The sequence below is a fragment of the Anolis sagrei genome, chromosome 13 (genome assembly GCF_037176765.1).
Source record: "Anolis sagrei isolate rAnoSag1 chromosome 13, rAnoSag1.mat, whole genome shotgun sequence".
Lineage (NCBI taxonomy): Eukaryota > Metazoa > Chordata > Lepidosauria > Squamata > Dactyloidae > Anolis > Anolis sagrei.
This window is the reverse complement of record NC_090033.1, coordinates 18,559,222-18,582,695: the sequence shown is the minus strand read 5'-3', so window position 1 is coordinate 18,582,695 and position 23,474 is coordinate 18,559,222. Positions and strand designations below refer to the sequence as shown.

Sequence of the window (23,474 nt, the reverse complement as noted above, 5' to 3'; positions counted from 1 at the left end):
TTCCTCTTTCCCTCCTTCCATCGCTCCCTTTCCTTCTCTCATTCCTTTCTTTTCTTCCTCTTTCTTTCCTTCCCCCTTTTTCTTTTCCTTTCTTTCCTTCTCTGCCTCTTTTCTTCCCTCGCTTTTGTTTCCATCCTTCCTTCTATCTTTCCTTCTTCCCTTCCCTTCCTCTTTCCCTTCTTCCATCGCTCCCTTTCCTTCTCTCCTTCCTTTCTTCTCTTCCTCTTTCTTTCCTTCCCCCTTTTTCTTTTCCTCTTTCTATTTCCTTTTCCGCCTCTTTCTTTCCCTCGCTTTTTGTTTCCATCCTTCCTTCTATCTTTCCTTCTTCCCTTCCCTTCCTCTCCTTCCTTCCTTTCCTACCTCTTTCCCTCCATCCATCGCTCCCTTTCCTTCTCTCCTTCTTTTCTTCTCTTCCTCTTTCTTGCCTTCCCCCTTTTTCTTTTCCTCTTTCTCGTTCCTTCTCTACCTCCTTCCTTCCTTCTGTCTTTCCTTCTTCCCTTCCCTTCCTCTCCTTCCTTCCTTTCCTACCTCTTTCCCTCCATCCATCGCTCCCTTTCCTTCTCTCCTTCTTTTCTTCTCTTCCTCTTTCTTGCCTTCCCCCTTTTTCTTTTCCTCTTTCTCGTTCCTTCTCTACCTTCCTTCCTTCGCTTTTTGTTTCCATCCTTCCTTCTGTCTTTCCTTCCCTTCCTCTCCTTCCTTCTCTACCTCTTTCCCTCCTTCCATCGCTCCTTTTCCTTCCTTTCCTTCTCTCCTTCCTTCCTTCGCAGGTGCTCGTGTTACATCCTCAGAGACTGCTGTTAACATAACGTCGAATTCAGACCGAATCAGCGCAATTTTATCTGCAAAGAATCGAGCAAATACTTCACAGCAGAGGGTTTAACAGTCCTCTGATGACTCGGAATAGTTCAGCCGAACGGTTCTTTGCAGATGCAATATTGGCAGCAAGAAATGATTTCTGTGCCGCCGTTATTGCCACGTCATAGGACCTTAGAAAGGTATTCAGATTTGTTTGGGTTGATTTGGAAGGTTCCCGACGCCACACACACTCTAGCCTCCTCCTCTTTCGCTTCATCACTGCCAGCTCATCAGTGAACCAAGGGGCAGGTTTAGTTCGGTTACTCGAAAGGGGGCGCTCCGGAACGATTGTATCAATTGCCCTAGTCATCTCACTGTCCCAGTGCGAGACCAGAGCATCGACAGAGTCACTTGCCAAGGAGGTGGGAAACTCCCCAAGAGCCATCAAAAAGCCATTAGGATCCATAAGTCTCTTGGGGCAGACCATTCTAATGGGTCTACCACCCCTGCGGAGGCTAAGAGGCACAGTAAGTCTAAACCTGATCAGGTGGTGATCGGTCCATGGCAATAGAGCGATGGTCAGCTCCTCCACCCCGCCACCTTCTTCCCATCCCTGGCAAAAAACCAAATCCAATGTGTGTCCGGCACTATGGGTGGGACCAGATACTAATTGGGACAGGCCCATGGTTGCCATGGCGGCCATGAAGTCCTGAGCCGCACCTGACAGGGAGGTCTCGGCATGAACATTGAAATCTCCAAGCACCAAAAGCCGTTGAGAATTCAAAGCCATGTCTGAGATCACTCCTGCTAGCTCAGGTAGGGAGACTGTAGTGCAGCGGGGTGGTCGGTACACTAACAGAATTCCTATCCTGTCCCCGTCACCTATCCTAATGCCGATACACTCAAAGGAAGATGACTCCAAGCACCAAAAGCCGTTGAGAATTCAAAGCCATGTCCGACATCATTCCTGCTAGCTCAGGTAGGGAGACTGTAGTGCAGCAGGGTGGTCGATACACGAACAGAATCCCTATCCTGTCCCGGTTACCTATCCTAATGCCGATACACTCAAAGGAAGATTACTCCAAGCACCAAAAGCCGTTGAGAATTCAAAGCCATGTCCGAGATCACTCCTGCTAGCTCAGGTAGGGAGACTGTAGTGCAGCGGGGTGGTCGATACACTAACAGAATTTCTATCCTGTCCCGGTTACCTATCCTAATGCAGATACACTCAAAGGAAGATGACTCCAAGCACCAAAAGCCGTTGAGAATTCAAAGCCATGTCCGAGATCACTCCTGCTAGCTCAGGTAGGGAGACTGTAGTGCAGCGGGGTGGTCGGTACACTAACAGAATTCCTATCCTGTCTCGGTCACCTATCCTAATGCCGATACACTCAAAGGAAGATGACTCCAAGCACCAAAAGCCATTGAGAATTCAAAGCCATGTCCGAGATCACTCCTGCTAGCTCAGGTAGGGAGACTCTAGTGCAGCGGGGTGGTCGGTACACGAACAGGATTCCTATCCTGTCCCGGTCACCTATCCTAATGCCGATACACTCAAAGGAAGATGACTCCAAGCACCAAAAGCCATTGAGAATTCAAAGCCATGTCCGACATCACTCCTGCTAGCTCAGGTAGGGAGACTGTAGTGCAGCGGGGTGGTCGGTACACTAACAGAATTCCTATCCTGTCCCGGTCACCTATCCTAATGCCGATACACTCAAAGGAAGATGACTCCAAGCACCAAAAGCCATTGAGAATTCAAAGCCATGTCCGAGATCACTCCTGCTAGCTCAGGTAGGAAGACTGTAGTGCAGCGGGGTGGTCGGTACACTAACAGAATTCCTATCCTGTCCCGGTTACCTATCCTAATGCCGATACACTTAAAGGAAGATGACTCCAAGCACCAAAAGCCGTTGAGAATTCAAAGCCATGTCCGAGATCACTCCTGCTAGCTCAGGTAGGGAGACTCTAGTGCAGCGGGGTGGTCGTTACACTAACAGAATTTCTATCCTGTCCCGGTTACCTATCCTAATGCTGATACACTCAAAGGAAGATGACTCCAAGCACCAAAAGCCGTTGAGAATTCAAAGCCATGTCCAACATCACTCCTGCTAGCTCAGGTAGGGAGACTCTAGTGCAGCGAGGTGGTCAGTACACGAACAGAATCCCTATCCTGTCCTGGTCACCAATCCTAATGCCGATACACTCAAAGGAAGACAACTGTGGGATGGGGCACCTGATCAGGTAGATAACATCCTTATAGACCACTGTGACTCCGCTTCCCCGCCCTCCAGGTCTTGGTTGGTGCTGCACAGAGTAGCCTGGCGGACAAGGCTGGGAGAGAATCACCCCACCCACCTCGTCCAACCAGGTCTCTCTTATGCAAGTCAGATCAGCCCATTCTTCAAGGATTAGGTCTTGAATAATAAAAGTTTTCCCATTCACTGACCTGGCATTAAGCAGCACCACTTTTAACCTGCCACCATCCTGGCACCTCAGCTGTACCTTGTCAGGAGATTGTTTTGAAGTTGCCAATGTTTCCTTGTCAATTTTGTGTCGAATTGGTTGTTGGATTTTATTGTGACTAATTTTTGGAATTGCCAATGTTCTATTGTAAATTTTGGGTCGGATTTTCTGTTGTATCGAATTATTAGTATATTTAGTATATTAGTATAACACTAGTATATTAGTAAAACATAATGTGACTTAGGCCAGGCTATGAGCCTATCTAACGACAACAACAACAACACACCCTGCATTTATTAACATTATGCAAAATAATTCCTAAACATAATGTGACTTAGGTCAGGCTATGAGTATCTAACAAAAACAACAATATATCCTGCATTTATTATTATTACACAAAATAATTCCTAATCATAATGTGACTTAATCACATTATGATTAGGAATTATTTTGCATAATATTAATAAATGCAGGATATGTTGTTATTATTGTTAGATAGGCTCATAGCCTGGCCTAAGTCACATTATGTTTAGAAATTATTTTGCATAATAATGATAATAATAATAAGGGAGGAAGATAAAAGAAGGATATGTTGTTGTTGTTGTTGTTGTTAGATAGACTCGTAGCCGAAACATAATGTGACTTAGGCCAAGCTATGAGCCTATCTAACAACAACAACAACATACCCTTCATTTATCTTCCTCCCACATTATTATTATTATTATTATTATTATTATTATGCAAAATAATTCCTAAACATAATGTGACTTAGGCCAGGCTATGAGCCTATCTAACAACAACAACAACAACATATCCTTCCTCCCACATCATCATCATCATCATCATCATCATTATTATATCGTATTGTTGTATGAATATTATATTATTATAATATATTATTATTATTATTATTATTATTATTATTATTATATTGTATTGTTGTATTGTTGTGGCCTCGGCTTGTTGTAAGCCGCATCGAATCCTCTGGGAGATGCTAGCGGGGTACAAATAAAGTTTAATAATAATAATAATAATAATTAGACAAGGCTATGAGTCTATCTAACAACAACAACAATAACAACAACAAATCCTTCATTTCTCTTCCTCCCACATTATTATTATTATTATTATTATTATTATTACGCAAAATAATTCCTAATCGTAATGTGATTTAGACCAGGCTATGAGTCTTTCTAACAACAACAACAACATATCCTGCATTTATTATTATTATTATTATTATTATTATTATTAATAATAATAATAATAAACTAATTCCTAAACCTAATGTGACTAAGATCAGGCTAGGTGTCCACCTAATAACAACAACAGCAAGAACCACAACAACACGATATCTTGAATTTATCTCCCTCAATAATAATAATAATAATAATAATAATAATAATAATAATAATAGTGCTTTTATCTCACGAGGAACTCAAAGCAGCGCACAATACTAAAAGCAACTAATAATAATAGTAATAATAGTGCTTTTATCTCACGAGGAACTCAAAAACAGCACACAATACTAAAAGCAACCAATAATAATAATAATAGTAATAATAGTGCTTTTATCTCACGAGGAACTCAAAGCAGCGCACAATACTAAAAGCAACTAATAATAATAATAGTAGTAGTAATAGTAATAATAGTGCTTTTATCTCACGAGGAACTCAAAGCAGCGCACAATACTAAAAGCAACTAATAATAGTAATAATAATAGTAATAATAGTGCTTTTATCTCACGAGGAACTCAAAAGCAGCGCACAATACTAAAAGCAACTAATAATAATAATAATAATAATAATAATAGTGCTTTTATCTCACGAGGAACTCAAAGCAGCGCACAATACTAAAAGCAACTAATAATAATAACAGTAATAATAGTAATAATAGTGTTTTTATCTCACGAGGAACTCAAAGCAGCGCATAATACTAAAAGCAACTAATAATAATAATAATAGTAGTAGTAATAGTAATAATAGTGCTTTTATCTCACGAGGAACTCAAAGCAGCGCACAATACTAAAAGCAACTAATAATAATAATAGTAATAATAGTAACAATAGTGCTTTTATCTCACGAGGAACTCAAAACAGTGCACAATACTAAAAGCAACTAATAATAATAATAATAATAGTAATAATAGTGCTTTTATCTCACGAGGAACTCAAAGCAGCGCACAATACTAAAAGCAACTAATAATAATAGTAATAATAGTGCTTTTATCTCACGAGGAACTCAAAAACAGCACACAATACTAAAAGCAACCAATAATAATAATAATAGTAATAATAGTGCTTTTATCTCACGAGGAACTCAAAGCAGCGCACAATACTAAAAGCAACTAATAATAATAATAGTAGTAGTAATAGTAATAATAGTGCTTTTATCTCACGAGGAACTCAAAGCAGCGCACAATACTAAAAGCAACTAATAATAGTAATAATAATAGTAATAATAGTGCTTTTATCTCACGAGGAACTCAAAAGCAGCGCACAATACTAAAAGCAACTAATAATAATAATAGTAATAATAGTGCTTTTATCTCACGAGGAACTCAAAGCAGCGCACAATACTAAAAGCAACTAATAATAATAACAGTAATAATAGTAATAATAGTGTTTTTATCTCACGAGGAACTCAAAGCAGCGCATAATACTAAAAGCAACTAATAATAATAATAATAGTAGTAGTAATAGTAATAATAGTGCTTTTATCTCACGAGGAACTCAAAGCAGCGCACAATACTAAAAGCAACTAATAATAATAATAGTAATAATAGTAACAATAGTGCTTTTATCTCACGAGGAACTCAAAACAGTGCACAATACTAAAAGCAACTAATAATAATAATAATAATAGTAATAGTAATAATAGTGCTTTTATCTCACGAGGAACTCAAAGCAGTGCACAATACTAAAAGCAACTAATAATAATAATAATAATAATAGTAATAATAGTGCTTTTATCTCACGAGGAACTCAAAGCAGTGCACAATACTAAAAGCAACTAATAATAATAATAATAATAATAGTAATAATAGTGCTTTTATCTCACGAGGAACTCAAAGCAGCGCACAATACTAAAAGCAACTAATAATAATAATAATAATAGTAATAGTAATAATAGTGCTTTTATCTCACGAGGAACTCAAAGCAGCGCACAATACTAAAAGCAACTAATAATAATAATAATAATAGTAATAATAGTGCTTTTATCTCACGAGGAACTCAAAGCAGCGCACAATACTAAAAGCAACTAATAATAATAATAATAGTAATAATAGTAATAATAGTAATAATAGTGCTTTTATCTCACGAGGAACTCAAAGCAGCGCACAATACTAAAAGCAACTAATAATAATAATAATAATAATAATAATAATAATAGTAATAATAGTGCTTTTATCTCACGAGGAACTCAAAGCAGCGCACAATACTAAAAGCAACTAATAATAATAATAATAATAATAATAATAATAGCAGTGCAACTATTCCAAAGATTGAATAAATAAATAACAATATATAATTCAATTAGTTTTCAATTAAAACTATTTTAAAAATCCAATTAATTACATAATAAATCAGATTTATTATGTAATTACCTGCCGTTGAATGCGGGGATTTTGGCCCCAAAGCACCTCCATGCTTTCATCATCTTCACCTGTTGCCCAGGTATGGGAGAGGGATCCCCAGGTGAGCCCCTCTCCTCTTAAAGGGCCGGAACACATTATTTTTCCACTGAGGGTGACATTTCTCTGGAAACGGAGCAATGCCCTCCAGATGTTTGTTTTAGGTCAGACGGCAAAGGAAATGCCTCCGGATCTGGACAACGGAGGACTTTAAATGCGACAAATGCTGCAGAATCTCTGGCTGTAGGGTGAACTACAACTCCCATCATGGTGAGCCAGTCCCCTCAAACTCCACCAGTAGGTTGAGTGAGTCATGGGGGTTCTGTGTGCCAAGTTTGGTCCAGATCCATCATCGGTGGAGGTCAGTTTCTCTGGATGTGAGTGAACTACAACTCCCACTATGACGAGTCAGTTTCCTTCATTGTGGGTGAACTACAACTCCAACTGTTTCCTTCATTGTGGGTGAACTACAACTCCCACTATGATGAGTCATTCCCCTCAAACTCCACCAGTAGGTTGAGTTAGTTATGGGAGTTCAGTGTGCCAAGTGTGGTCCAGGTCCATCATCGGTGGACGTCACAATTTCCTTCATTGTGGGTGAACTACAACTCCCACTGTTTCCTTCATTGTGGGTGAACTACAACTCCCACTATAAGGAGTCAGTCCCCTCAAACTCCACCAGTAGGTTGAGTTAGTTATGGGGGTCCTGTGTGCCAAGTTTGGTCCAGGTCCATCATTGGTGGAGGTCACCGTTTCTCTGGATGTGGGTGAACTACAACTCCCACTATGACGAGTGATAGTTTCCTTCATTGTGGGTGAACTACAACTCCCACTATGACGAGTCAGTCCCCTCAAAACCCTCCAGTAGGTTGAGTTAATCAAGTATGGTCCAGGTCCATCATCGATGAAGATCACCATTTCCTTCATTGTGGGTGAAGTACAACTCCCACTGTTTCCTTCATTGTGGGTGAACTACAACTCCCACTATGACGAGTCAGTCCCCTCAAAACCCTTCAGTAGGTCGAGTTAGTTATGGAGATTCTGTGTGCCAAGTTTGGTCCAGGTCCATCATCGGTGGAGGTCACACTTTCCTTCATTGTGAGTGAACTACAACTCCCACTGTTTCCTTCATTGTGGGTGAACTACAACTCCCACTATGACGACTCAGTCCCCTCAAAACCCTCCAGTAGGTTGAGTTAGTCATGGGGGTTCTGTGTGCCAAGTTTGGTTCAGGTCCACCATCGGTGGAGGTCACAGTTTCCTTCATTGTGGGTGAACTACAACTCCCACTATGACGAGTCAGTCCCCTCAAATCCCTCCAGTAGGTTGAGTTAGTTATGGAGATTCTGTGTGCCAAGTTTGGTCCAGGTCCATCATCGGTGGAGGTTACAGTTTCTCTGAATGTGGATGAACTACAACTCCCACTATGACGAGTCACAGTTTCCTTCATTGTGGGTGAACTACAACTCCCAAAATGGAAAGTCAGTTCCTCCCAAAACCTTCCAGTAATCAAATACCGACATATAAGGAATGTGTTCCAAGTTTGGTCCAAATCCATCGGTGTTTCGCTACACAGTGCTTTCTGGGAGTTGTAGTTCACCCTTTTCCAGAGAGCACTGAACCCAGATGACATCAGCTCTGGACCAAACTTGGTGCACAGACCCAATGTGGCCAGCTGCAAACACTGTCATGGTTTGGAGGAGATTACCTAGAGAATCTGGGAGTTGTAGTTCACCCTTTCCCCGGGAGTTGTAGTTCACCCTTTTCCAGAGAGTACTGAACCCAGCCGACATCGGATTTGAACCAAACCTGGCGTACAGACCCAACGTGGCCAACTATGAATACTGGCATGCTTTGGGGTTGATTGCCCACTGCCCAGGGAATCTGGGAGTTGTAGTTCACCCTTATCCAGAGAGCACTGAACCCATCAACATTGGATCTGGATCAAACTTGGCATACAAACCCAACGTGGCCAACTATGAATACTGGCAGGGTTTGGGGGTGATTACCCACTGCCCAGAGAATCAGGGAGTTGTAGTTCACCCTTTTCCAGAGAGCACTGAACCCAGCTGACATCGGATCTGGACCAAACTTGGCACACAGACCCAACGTGGCCAACTGTGAATACTGGCAGGCTTTTGGGAGTGATTGCCCATTGCCCAGGGAATCTAGGTGTTGTAGTTCACCCTTTCCCCGGGAGTTGTAGGTCACCCTTTTCCAGAGAGTACTGAACCCATCGACATCGGATCTGAACCAAAATTGGCATACAAACCCAACGTGGCCAACTGCGAATACTGGCAGGGTTTGGTGCTGATTGCCCATTGCCCAGGGAATCTGGGAGTTGTAGTTCACCCTTATCCAGAGAGCACTGAACCCAGCTGACATCGGCTTTGGACCAAACTTGGTGCACAGACCCAACGTGGCCAACTGCAAACACTGTCATGGTTCGGAGGAGATTACCTAGAGAATCTGGGAGTTGTAGTTCACCCTTTTCCAGAGAGCACTGAACCCAGCCAACATCCGATTTTGACCAAACTTGGCATACAAACCCAACATGGCCAACTATGAATACTGGCAGGGTTCGGGGGTGATTGCCCAGGGAATCTGGGAGTTGTAGTTCACCCTTTCCCCGGGAGTTGTAGTTCACCCTTTTCCAGAGAGCACCGAACCCAGCTGACGTCGGATCTGGACCATACTTGGTGCACAAACCCAACGTGGCCAACTATGAATACTGGCAGGGTTTGTGGATAATTGCCTCGGGAATCTGGGAGTTGTAGTTCACCCTTTTCCAGAGAGCACTGAACCCATCGACATCCGATTTGGACCAAACGTGGTGTACAGACCCAACGTGGCCAACTGCAAACCCTGGCAGGGTTTGGGGGTGATTGCCCAGGGAATCTGGGAGTTGTAGTTCACCCTTTCCCAGGGAGTTGTAGTTCACCCTTTTCCAGAGAGCACTGAACCCATCGACATCCGATTTGGACCAAACGTGGTGTACAGACCCAACGTGGCCAACTGCAAACGCTGGCAGGCTTTGGGGCTGATTACCCACTGCCCAGGGAATCTGGGAGTTGTAGTTCACCCTTTTCCAGAGAGCACTGAACCCATCGACATCGGATCTGGACCAAACTTGGCGTACAGACCCAACGTGGCCAACTGCAAACACTGGCAGGGTTTGGGGGTGATTGCCCAGGGAATATAGGAGTTGTAGTTCACCCTTTCCCAGGGAGTTGTAGTTCACCCTTTTCCAGAGAGCACTGAACCCATCGACATCGGATCTGGACCAAACTTGATGTACAGACCCAACGTGGCCAACTATGAATATTGGCAGGCTTTGCGGGTGATTGCCCACTGCCCAGGGAACCTGGGAGTTGTAGTTCACCCTTTTCCAGCGAGCACTGAACCTTTCAGCATCGGATCTGAACCAAACTTGGTGCACAAACCCAACGTGGCCAACTATGAATACTGGCAGAGTTTGTGGATAATTGTCTAGGGAATCTGGGAGTTGTAGTTCACCCTTTTCCAGAGAGCACTGAACCCTTCAACATCGGATCTGGACCAAACTTGGCGTACAGACCCAACGTAGCCAACTGCAAACATGGGCAGGGTTTGGGGGTGATTACTTAGAGAATCTGGGAGTTGTAGTTCACCCTTTCCCAGAGAGCACTGAACCCAGCTGACGTCGGATCTGGACCAAACTTGGCGTACAGACCCAACGTGGCCAACTATGAATACTGGCAGGCTTTGGGGTTGATTGCCCACTGCCCAGAGAATCTGGGAGTTGTAGTTCACCCTTTTCCAGACTGAACCCAGCCAACGATGGATCTGGATCAAACTTTTGTGATATTACCTAACTTCCCCCTTTAAAAAATGCCTTTTAAAGTCATCTATTTGGGGGTAAAATCCACTTTGGAGTCTCCCTTTGTTGCAGAATTTACAACTAACTTGTTTTTACGACCCCAGATCCCATTTCAAAGGAGGTGGCCATGCTCCACCTCCTTTGAAATAGGAGACTTGGAAGCCTTCTCTTTGTTCCTCTTCGCAACATTGCCTTTGTTTTCCCCCTTTTTGGCCGACCGCGTGGGATTCCTCTCCTCTTTTGGGTTCAGGAAAATCCCAGATTACTCTTCATTTTCCCGGGACTTTCACACTGATCTCAACCTGGATTTGGATCTATCCGTAAGTAAAAATCTTTGAATTCTCAATGATTTTGGGGTTGGTTCTTTGATTCAAAAAGTCAGATACATTATTATTATTAGTAGTAGTAGTAGTAGTAGTAGTATTAGGATATAAACACTAATAATAGGACTACTGCTACTACTAATACATAATAAAAGTAATATAATAATAAATAAAATACAAACATTGTTATTGGGATATAAATACTAATACTATAATTACTTCTACTACGAATACATAATAAAAATAATATTATATAATGAAAATAAATTATTATTATTAGGATATAAACACAAATACAAGGAGTACTGCTACTACTAATATATAATAAAAGTAATATAATAATAAATAAAAGAATAAATTATTATTATTATTGGGATATAAACACTAATACTACAACTATTGCTACTAAGAATATATAATAAAAATAATACTATATAATGAAAATAAATTATTATTATTATTAGGATATAAACACAAATACAAGGAGTACTGCTACTACTAATATATACTAAAAGAAATATAATAAATAAATATAATAAATAAATACTACACCTACTGCTACTACGAATATATAATAAAAATAATACTATATAATAAAAATAAATTATTATTATTATTAGGATATAAACACTAATAATAGGACTACTGCTACTAATATATAATAAAAGTAATATTATAATAATAAATAAAATAATAAATTATTATATTAATTTTACAACTACTGCTACTTCGAATATATAATAAAAATAATATTAATATAAATATATTATTATTATTATTAGGATATAAACACAAAAACTAGGAGTACTGCTACTACTAATACATAATAAATGTAATATAATAATACTAAATAAAATAAATTATTATTATTATTATTGGGATATAAACACTAATTCTACAACTATTGCTACTAGGAATATATAACAAAAATAATACTATATAATAAAAATAAATTATTATTATTATTAGGATATAAACACGAATACTACGGCTTCTGCTAATATATATTAAAATATAATAATAAATAAAATAAATTATTATTAAGATATAAACAATACATGGATTACTGCTACTACGAATATATAATAAAAATAATACTATATAATGAAAATAAATTATTATTATTAGGATATAAACACTAATACTACACCCACTGCTACTACGAATATATAATAAAAGTAATATAATAAATAAATAAATTATTATTATTATTGGGACATAAACACTAATACTACGACTACTGGTACTACTAATATATAATGAAAGTAATATAATAAATAAATTATTATTATTATTGGGATATAAATACTAATACTACACCTACTGCTACTAAGAATATATAATAAAAATAGTATTATATAATGAAAATAAATTATTATTATTAGGATATAAACACTAATAATAGGACTACTGCTACTAATATATAATAAAAGTAATATTATAATAATAAATAAAATAATAAATTATTATATTAATTTTACAACTACTGCTACTACGAATATATAATAAAAATAATATTAATATAAATTATTATTATTATTATTATTATTATTAGGATATAAACACAAAAACTAGGAGTACTGCTACTACTAATATATAATAAAAGTAATATAATAATAAATAAAAGAATAAATTATTATTATTATTGGGATATAAACACTAATACTACAACTATTGCTACTAGGAATATATAACAAAAATAATACTATATAATAAAAATAAATTATTATTATTATTGGGATATAAACACGAATACTAGGGCTACTGCTAATATATATTAAAATATAATAATAAATAAAATAAATTATTATTAAGATATAAACAATACATGGATTACTGCTACTACGAATATATATTAAAAATAATACTATATAATGAAAATAAATTATTATTATTAGGATATAAACACTAATACTACACCCACTGCTACTACGAATATATAATAAAAGTAATATAATAAATAAATAAATTATTATTGGGACATAAACACTAATACTATGACTACTGGTACTACTAATATATAATGAAAGTAATATAATAAATATATTATTATTATTATTGGGGTATAAATACTAATACTACACCTACTGCTACTAAGAATATATAATAAAAATAGTATTATATAATGAAAATAAATTATTATTATTAGGATATAAACACTAATAATAGGACTACTGCTACTAATATATAATAAAAGTAATATTATAATAATAAATAAAATAATAAATTATTATATTAATTTTACAACTACTGCTACTACGAATATATAATAAAAATAGTATTATATAATGAAAATAAATTATTATTATTAGGATATAAACATAAATACTAGGAGTACTGCTACTACTAATATATAATAAATGTAATATAATAATACTAAAAATAATAAACTATTATGATTGGGATATAAACACTAATACTATGAATATATAATAAAAATAATCTTATATAATAAAAACAAATTATTATTATTATTATTATTATTATTAGGATATAAACACTAATACTAGGACTACTGCTACTACTAATATATAATAACAGTAATATAATACATAAATAAATTATTATTATTGGGATATAAATACTAATATTACAACCACTGCTACTATGAATATATAATAAAAATAATATTATATAAATAAATTATTATTATTAGGATATAAGCACTAATACTAGGACGACTGCTACTACTAATATATAATAAAAGTAATATAATAAATACATTATTATTATTATTATTATTATTATTATTGGGATTAAATACTAATACTACCACTATGAACCACTGTCACTATGAATATATAACAAAAATAATATTATATAATAAAAAAAATTATTATTATTATTAGGATATAAACACTAATACTCCAACTACTGCTACTACTAATATTCCTCCTTCCTTCTTCCTTTCATTCCCCTTCCTTTCCTTCCCTCCTTCCTTCCTTTCCTTCCTTCCTGTCCCTCCTTCTTTCTTCTCCTTCCCTCCCTTCTTTCCCTCCCTCCCTTTCTCCTTCTGTCCTGTCTCTCCTTCCTTCTTCCTTTCCTTCAATGTAAGATATAAATACAATATCAAATGGAACGGACAGTCAATAAGTAAAAAGAGAAGGAGGGAAAGAGGGAAGGAATGAAGGAGGGAAATGGGAAAGGAAGGAAGGAGAGAAGGAGGGAAGGAAAGAAGGAAGGAAGGAAGGAAGCAAAGAAAGAAAGGTAGAGAAGCAAGGAAGGAGGGAAGGAAATAAAAAAGTGAAAGGAAAAAGAGAGGGAAGGAAGGAGAGAAGGAACAAAAGATAGGGAGGGAAGGAGGGAAGGAAGGAAGGAGAGAAGGGGGAGGGAAAGAAGGAAGGAATGAAGGAGGGAAAGGGGAAAGGAAAGGAAGGAGAGAAGGAGGGAGAGAAAGAAGGAAGGAAGCAAAGAAAGAAAGAAAGGTAGAGAAGCAAGGAAGGAGAGAAGGAAATAAAAAAGTGAAAGGAAAAAGAGGGAAAGAAGGAGAGAAGGAACGAAAGATAGGGAGGGAGGGAAGGAGAGAAGGAAGGAGAAAGAAGGAAGGAAGGAAGGAAGGAAGGAGGGAAAGGGGAAAGGAAAGGAAGGAGAAAAGGAGGGAGAGAAAGAAGGAAGCAAAGAAAGGTAGAGAAGCAAGGAAGGAGAGAAGGAAACAAAAAGTGAAAGGAAAAAGAGAGGGAAGGAAGGAGAGTAGGAACGAAAGGAAGGAAGGAAGGAAAGAAGGAGAGAAGGAGGGAGAGAAAGAAGGAAGGAAGCAAAGAAAGAAAGAAAGGTAGAGAAGCAAGGAAGGAGAGAAGGAAATAAAAAAGTGAAAGGAAAAAGAGGGAAAGAAGGAGAGAAGGAACGAAAGATAGGGAGGGAGGGAGAGAAGGAAGGAGAAAGAAGGAAGGAAGGAAGGAAGGAAGGAGGGAAAGGGGAAAGGAAAGGAAGGAGAAAAGGAGGGAGAGAAAGAAGGAAGCAAAGAAAGGTAGAGAAGCAAGGAAGGAGAGAAGGAAACAAAAAGTGAAAGGAAAAAGAGAGGGAAGGAAGGAGAGTAGGAACGAAAGATAAGGAAGGAAGGAAGGAAAGAAGGAGAGAAGGAGGGAGGGAGGGAAGGAAGGAAGCAAAGAAAGAAAGGTAGAGAAGCAAGGAAGGACAGAAGGAAACAAAAAAGTGAAAGGAAAAAGAGGGGGAAGGAAGGAAGGATGGAAAGAGGAAAGGGAAGGAAGGAGAGGAGGAAGCAAAGAAAGAAAGGTAGAGAAGCAAGGAAGGAGAGAAGGAAACAAAAAAGTGAAAGGAAAAAGAGAGGGAAGGAAGGAGAAAAGGAACGAAAGATAGGGAAGGAAGGAAGGAAGGAAGGAAGGAGAGGAGGGAAAGAAGGAAGGAATGAAGAATGGAAAGAGGAAAGGAAAGGAAGAAGAGAAGGAGAGAAGGAAGCAAAGAAAGAAAGGTAGAGAAGCAAGGAAGGAGAGAAGGAAATAAAAAGTGAAAGGAAAAAGAGAGGGAAGGAAGGAGAAAAGGAACGAAAGATAGGGAAGGAAGGAAGGAGGGAAAGGGGAAAGGAAAGGAAGGAGAGAAGGAGAGAGGGAAAGAAGGAAGGAATGAAGGAGGGAAAGGGGAAAGAAAGGAGAGAAGGAGGGAGGGAAAAAAGGAAGGAAGGAGAGAAGGAGGGAGAGAAATAAGGAAGGAAGGAAGGAAGGAAGGAAGCAAAGAAAGGAAGGTAGAGAAGCAAGGAAGGAGAGAAGGAAATAAAAAAGTGAAAGGAAAAAGAGAGGGAAGGAAGGGGAGAAGGAACGAAAGATAGGGAAGGAAGGAAGGAAGGAGAGAAGGAGGGAGGGAAAAAAGGAAGGAAGGAGAGAAGGAGGGAAATAAGGAAGGAAGGAAGCAAAGAAAGGAAGGTAGAGAAGCAAGGAAGGAGAGAAGGAACGAAAGATAGGGAAGGAAGAAAGGAGAGAAGGAAGGATGTAACCGAAGAGGGAGGAAAGGGAGGAAAGAAAAAGGTAGAGGTGGAAGAAATAAGAGAAATAGGGAAAGAAAAAGAGGAAAGGAAGGAAAGAGGGAAGGAAGGAGAGAAAGAGGGAGGGAAGGTTGACCACAGCAACGCATGGCGGGTACAGCTAGTAAGGCAAATAAATAAATATATTGTTGTTATTGTTCAGGAGAATCCACGAACGAGGCAAAGAATGGCCGAGTTTTACAGACAACTCGAATTGACCGAAGACAACTTCCATCAGTGGAAGACAAGGATCGAGATATATTTGGAGGCGGATGGGTTGACCGACTGTTTGTCGAAGCCACGAGACGACGCCGACGCGGCGTGGAAAAAGCAAGACGCGTTGGCGAGGCAGCTAATCGTGTCTTCCCTCAAAGACGAGCAGCTCGTCCACGTCGAAAACTGCGCCACGGCCAAGCAAATGATGGAGAAGATCGAGGCGCATTTCAGCCGCGGCGTGATGAGACGTTGCCGGCTTTACCTCCAAGAGCTGATGACAACCACACTGGGCCGAAAACGGGATTGCGAAAGCCATATCACAAAGCTGTCGGCCATTTTGGAGAAGTTGGAAATGACCGGATTTCCGCTCAACGACTTCCTGAAGGTCGGTTTTCTAATCGTGTCGTTGACCGAAAGGTTCGAAGGAATCCTAATGAGGTTCCTGGATACTGGTGTGGAACTCTCCTTCGCAATGGCGTTGGAGATACTACGCAAAGAATGCCAACAAGACGACGGCGGAAATCCTACATATACGAATAATGAAAGTCGACGCTGCTTCAATTGTGGAAAGGCCGGCCACATAGCGAGGTATTGCCGACTGCCGAGAAGAGTTTCCAAGAGATAAACAATGTTCAGACGGGTCAATCCATGAGAATTATTGGATCATGATATGTCAGACAATGTATTGCACATGATGTACGGTTGTACCTGATCTACACTCCTTTATGTTAAGTGCGACTTCTCTATCCATATAAATAAAAACTAGCTGTACCCGCCACATGTTGGTATGGCCAACCTTCCCTCCCTCTTTGTCTCCTTTCTTTGGGGGGAGATATAGTGCATGCACACACACACACGCATAAACATATGGGTATCAATATAATATTTGTATCAATATAAAATATAATAATATTATTCTTTATATTATTCATATTATATTATTATTGATTATTCATATTAGTATTATTATATTATTCAAATTATTATGATTATATTATTATTATTACATTACATTATTTTATATTATTTTTACTTTATTATTGATTATTCATATTAGTATTATTATATTATTCAAATTATTATATTATTATATTATTATTATTACATTACATTATTCTATATTATTTTTACTTTATTATTATATTGCATATTATATTCTTATATAAGGCTCCTTCCTAAAATTATATTTTATATTATATATTATTATAAAAGCATCATACTCTTTTACATTAAAATATTACTTTGTATTATAACTGCTTTATATTTTTATTATTATTATTATGACTTTGTCTCTGCACATTATAATTATATAATTTTATTGTATTATGATGATTCTATTATTAGTAGTAGTAGTATTATTATTACTATACTTTGGTCTTTGCACATGCCCAGAGGCTCCTTCCTCATATTATTCATGTTATTATTCTTATTGTTCATATTATTATATTATTGATTATTCATATTAGTATTATTATATTATTCATGTTATTATATTATTATTCATATTAGTATTATTATATTATTCATATTATTATTATTCATACTGTTGTTGTTGTTCATTCGTTCAGTCGTCTCCGACTCTTTGTGACCTCATGGACCAGCCCATGCCAGAGCTCCCTGTCGGCCGTCACCACCCCCAGCTCCTTCAAGGTCAGTCCAGTCACTTCAAGGATGCCATCCATCCATCTTGCCCTTGGTCGGCCCCTCTTCCTTTTGCCTTCCACTTTCCCCAGCATCATTGTCTTCTCTAATTATTATATTATTCATGTTATTATTATATTATTATTACATTATTCATGTTATTATTATATTATTATTCATATTAGTATTATTATATTATTCATATATTATTATATTATTATTATTATTAGAGTATATTATTTTATATTATTTTTACTTTATTATTATATTGCATATTGTATTCTTATTTTTATTATGCTAATATATTTTATATTATTTATTTATTTATATTTATACTATTTATTTATACTTTTTATTTTTATTTATTTATACTATTTATTTATTTATATATTTACTACTCTGCTGCTGAGTATGCATGCCCAGTGTGGAACACATCTCACCATGCTCAAACAGTGGATGTGGCTCTTAATGAGACATGCTGCATTATCATGGGGTGCCTGCGCCCTACACCACTGGAGAAATTACACTGCTTAACCGGTATCGCACCACCTGACATCCGCCGGGAAGTAGCAGCCAATAGTGAAAGGACCAAGGCAGAGACATCTCCAGCTCATCCCCTGTTTGGGTATCAGCCAGCACATCAACGACTTAAATCTAGACATAGTTTTCTAAGATCTACAGAGACACTCGCTGGAACACCTCAGCAAGCGAGAGTCCAAAAGTGGCAGGCTGAAACCCAGAACCTCAACCAATGGCTGATACCCAATGAGAGACTCCCCCTTGGGCACACAGAAGACGGGGCGACTTGGAAGGTGCTGAACAGACTGCGCTCTGGCACCATGAGATGCAGAGCCAACCTTCAGAAATGGGGCCACAAAGTAGAATCCTTGACATGCGAGTGCGGAGAAGAGCAAACCACTGACCACCTGCTGCAATGCACTCTGAGTCCTGCCACATGCACAAGGGAGGACCTTCTTGCGGCAATACCAGAGGCACTCCAAGCGGACAGATACTGGTCAAAGGACATTTAACCAACTACCAAACTCACAAGTTGTGTATTTTTCTGTTTGCTTTGTTCTGTTAGAAATGTAATATAATGGACTGGCTGCTCTGACACGACAAATAAATAAATAAATTTATATTATTTATTTCTTTATATATAATATATATTGTATAATATATAATTTAAAATATATAATTATATAATTTACACATAATTATATTATACAAATATATTTATATTACTTGTATATTTATATGCAATATACAATGTATATTATATAATATATAATTTAAAATATATAATTATATAATTTACACATTATATCAATTATGTTATACAAATATATTTATATCACTTGTATATTTATATGCAATATATAATGTATATTATATAATATATAATTTAAAATATATAATTATATAATTTATACATTATATCAATTATATTATACAAATATATTTATATCACTTGTATATTTCTATGCAATACACAATGTATATTATATAATATATAATTTAAAATATATAATTATATTATTTACACATTATATCAATTATATTATACAAATATATTTATATCACTTGTATATTTCTATGCAATACATAATGTATATTATATAATATATAATTTAAAATATATAATTATATTATTTACACATTATATCAATTATATTATACAAATATACTTATATCATTTATTTATATATTTATATATATATATTATATATATATAATTTATATTGTATAATATATAATTTAAATTGTATAATTATATTATTTATTTATTATATCCATAATATATTCGCCTTATTATGATTATGATCTTGACCAGGCTCTCAGCCTTTTTCCCCTTTGGTTTCACTCTTCCGTCTCTGCGCATGCTCACTGAAGGCCCCGCCCCCTCCGAAGAGAGCCGTGCCCCAACTGCGCATGCTCAGAGGGCCATACCCTCCCAACTGCACATGCTCAGACCGCGCTGGCCTTCCTCCCTTCCTTCCCGGCTCACCGGCTGATTTGGATGTTGTTGGGCCCGGAGGACGGCATCGGGGCGGCGTCGGGCCCTCCGGCGGGCTGCATCCCTGCCCGGAACGACGACGAGGAAGACCACAAAGCACGTCCGCTCGCAGACCGAGACTCCGACCGAATGAGGAGGAAAAAAGCGTAAATCCCGCCCCCTTCTCAATCCCCGCTCGGGATTGGCTCTCTCCCCGCCAATCATCCCAAAAACGCTCTTCCTATTGGTCCCCGCAGCGATGTAATCAAGCCCCGCCCACGTCTCTTCGGGATTGGCTCTCCTCCACGCCTGTTACCTTGGCAACGCGTTTCCTATTGGTCCTCCCGCTAGAGACCGTTTTTTACCTCAGTCGAGCCGGCCGGCAAAACCCTAAATCCCGCCTCCCCCTCAATCCCCACTCGAGATTGGCTCTCTCCCCGCCAGTCATCCTCAAAACTCTCTTCCTATTGGTCGCCGCAGCGAGGCAATCAAGCCCCCACGTCTCCTCGGGATTGGCTCTCCTCCACGCCCGTTACCTTGGCAACGCATTTCCTATTGGTCCTCCCTCTAGACAGAAGGAATTCTGTCGAGCAGGCCGGCAAAGACGTAAATCTCGCCCCCCTCTCAATGCCCGCTCGGGATTGGCTCTCTCCCCGCCAGTCATCTTAAATGTACTGTTCCTATTGGTCGCCGCAGCGAGGCAATCAAGCCCCGCCCACGTCTCCTCGGGATTGGCTCTCCCTCCACGCCCGTTACCTTGACAACGCGTTTCCTATTGGTCCACCCGTTAGAGACAGTTTTTTACCTCAGAGAAGGAATTCTGTCGAGCCGGCCGGCAAAGGCTCGCACCACGTGACGTAGCTTTCTGAAGAGGAGGCGTGACGTCACCTATCGGGGGAGGGGTTTCCGCTTCCGGGCTGGGGAAGTAAGCGTCGCCATGGCAACGCGAAGGCCTCAATTGAACATGTGGAATAATAATAATAATAATAATAATAATATAAATTATAAGCAATAGATAATAATATAGTAGTATTAAATAATAATATAATATATAATATATATAATATAACAATATAGTACTATTAAATAATAATAATTAAATAATAATTAAATAATAATAATTAAATAATAAAAATAAAAATAATAAAATAATACCTGATATAATATTATAATAAATTATAAGCAATAGATTCTAATAATATAGAATTATTAGATAATATAAAATAATAATGAATATTATAATATAATAAATAAATTATAAGCAATATATTCTAATAATAATAATAATAATATAATAAATTATAAGCAATAATATAATAATACAGTAGTATTAAATAATAAGAATTAAATAATAATATAAATATAAATATTACAATAAATTTTAAGCAATATATTATAATAATATAGAAATATTAATTAGTAATATTAAATAATAATAAATATTTTAATATAATAAATTATAAGCAATATATTCTAATATTAAATTAAATAATATTAAATAATAAAATAATACCTGATATAATAATATTATAATATAATAAATCATACGCAATAGATTATAATATAGTAGTATTAAATAATAATATAATATATGTAATATAATATAATAGTAATATAGTAGTATTAAATAATAATTAAATAATAATATAAATAATAATAATGTAAAAGAATGATAGTAGTATTAAATAATAATGTAATATACATATAATATAATATAGTAGTATTAAATAGTAATGATTAAATAAAAATGGCCCAACGACCCCCCTGGGGGTCGCAATCCCCAGGTTGAGAACCGCTGATTTAGAACCATTGTAGATACTGGGATCCAAGAGCACACTGGACTCCACCGATGAGCATACTGCAATCCAAGAGCACACTGGACTCCACCAATGAGCATACTGCAATCCAAGAGCACACTGGACTCCACCAATGAGCATACTGCAATCCAAGAGCACACTTGACTCCACCAATGAGCATACTGCAATCCAAGAGCACACTGGACTCCACCAATGAGCATACTGCAATCCAAGAGCACACTGGACTCCACCAATGAGCATACTGCAATCCAAGAGCACACTGGACTCCACCAATGAGCATACTGCAATCCAAGAGCACACTGGACTCCACCAATGAGCATACTGCAATCCAAGAGCACACTGGACTCCACCAATGAGCATACTGCAATCCAAGAGCACACTGGACTCCACCAATGAGCATACTGCAATCCAAGAGCACACTGGACTCCACCAATGAGCATACTGCAATCCAAGAGCACACTGGACTCCACCAATGAGCATACTGCAATCCAAGAGCACACTGGACTCCACCAATGAGCATACTGCAATCCAAGAGCACACTGGACTCCACCAATGAGCATACTGCAATCCAAGAGCACACTGGACTCCACCAATGAGCATACTGCAATCCAAGAGCACACTGGACTCCACCAATGAGCATACTGCAATCCAAGAGCACACTGGACTCCACCAATGAGCATACTGCAATCCAAGAGCACACTGGACTCCACCAATGAGCATACTGCAATCCAAGAGCACACTGGACTCCACCAATGAGCATACTGCAATCCAAGAGCACACTGGACTCCACCAATGAGCATACTGCAATCCAAGAGCACACTGGACTCCACCAATGAGCATACTGCAATCCAAGAGCACACTGGACTCCACCAATGAGCATACTGCAATCCAAGAGCACACTTGACTCCACCAATGAGCATACTGCAATCCAAGAGCACACTGGACTCCACCAATGAGCATACTGCAATCCAAGAGCACACTGGACTCCACCAATGAGCATACTGCAATCCAAGAGCACACTGGACTCCACCAATGAGCATACTGCAATCCAAGAGCACACTTGACTCCACCAATGAGCATACTGCAATCCAGGGAACACTGGACTCCATCAATGAGCATACTGCAATCCAAGAGCACACTGGACTCCACCAATGAGCATACTGCAATCCAAGAGCACACTGGACTCCACCAATGAGCATACTGCAATCCAAGAGCACACTGGACTCCACCAATGAGCATACTGCGATCCAAGAGCACACAGGACTCCACCGATGAGCATACTGCGATCCAAGAGCACACTGGACTCCACCGATGAGCATACTGCAATCCAAGAGCACACTGGACTCCACCACTGAGCATACTGCAATCCAAGAGCACACTGGACTCCACCAATGAGCATACTGCAATCCAAGAGCACGCTGGACTCCACCAATGAGCATACTGCAATCCAAGAGCACACTGGACTCCACCAATGAGCATACTGCAATCCAAGAGCACACTGGACTCCACCAATGAGCATACTGCAATCCAAGAGCACACTTGACTCCACCGATCAGCATACTGCGATCCAAGAGCACGCTGGACTCCACCAATGAGCATACTGCAATCCAAGAGCACACTGGACTCCACCAATGAGCATACTGCAATCCAAGAGCACACTTGACTCCACCGATCAGCATACTGCGATCCAAGAGCACGCTGGACTCCACCAATGAGCATACTGCAATCCAAGAGCACACTTGACTCCACCGAT

At 38.3% G+C, this 23,474-nt stretch overlaps 1 protein-coding gene across 3 annotated transcripts in view; it reads right to left on the bottom strand.

Moving 5' to 3' along the window:
* The window catches only part of ACOT7 (acyl-CoA thioesterase 7), a 65,101-nt gene extending 44,341 nt beyond the window's left edge, over window positions 1-20,760 (bottom strand). The window contains exon 1 of one of the 3 annotated variants that reach the window (XM_067472856.1): window positions 20,710-20,760. Coding sequence is in view for 2 of the 3 variants with exons in the window: in XM_067472851.1 (XP_067328952.1) it covers window positions 19,917-19,987 (71 nt within the window). In the remaining variant the exon portion in view is untranslated. Of the gene's footprint in view, window positions 1-19,916; window positions 20,076-20,709 lie in introns of those variants that run through there. The other 2 variants (XM_067472851.1, XM_067472852.1) reach the window with 2 other exon arrangements.
* Window positions 20,761-23,474: the final 2,714 nt, after the last annotated feature.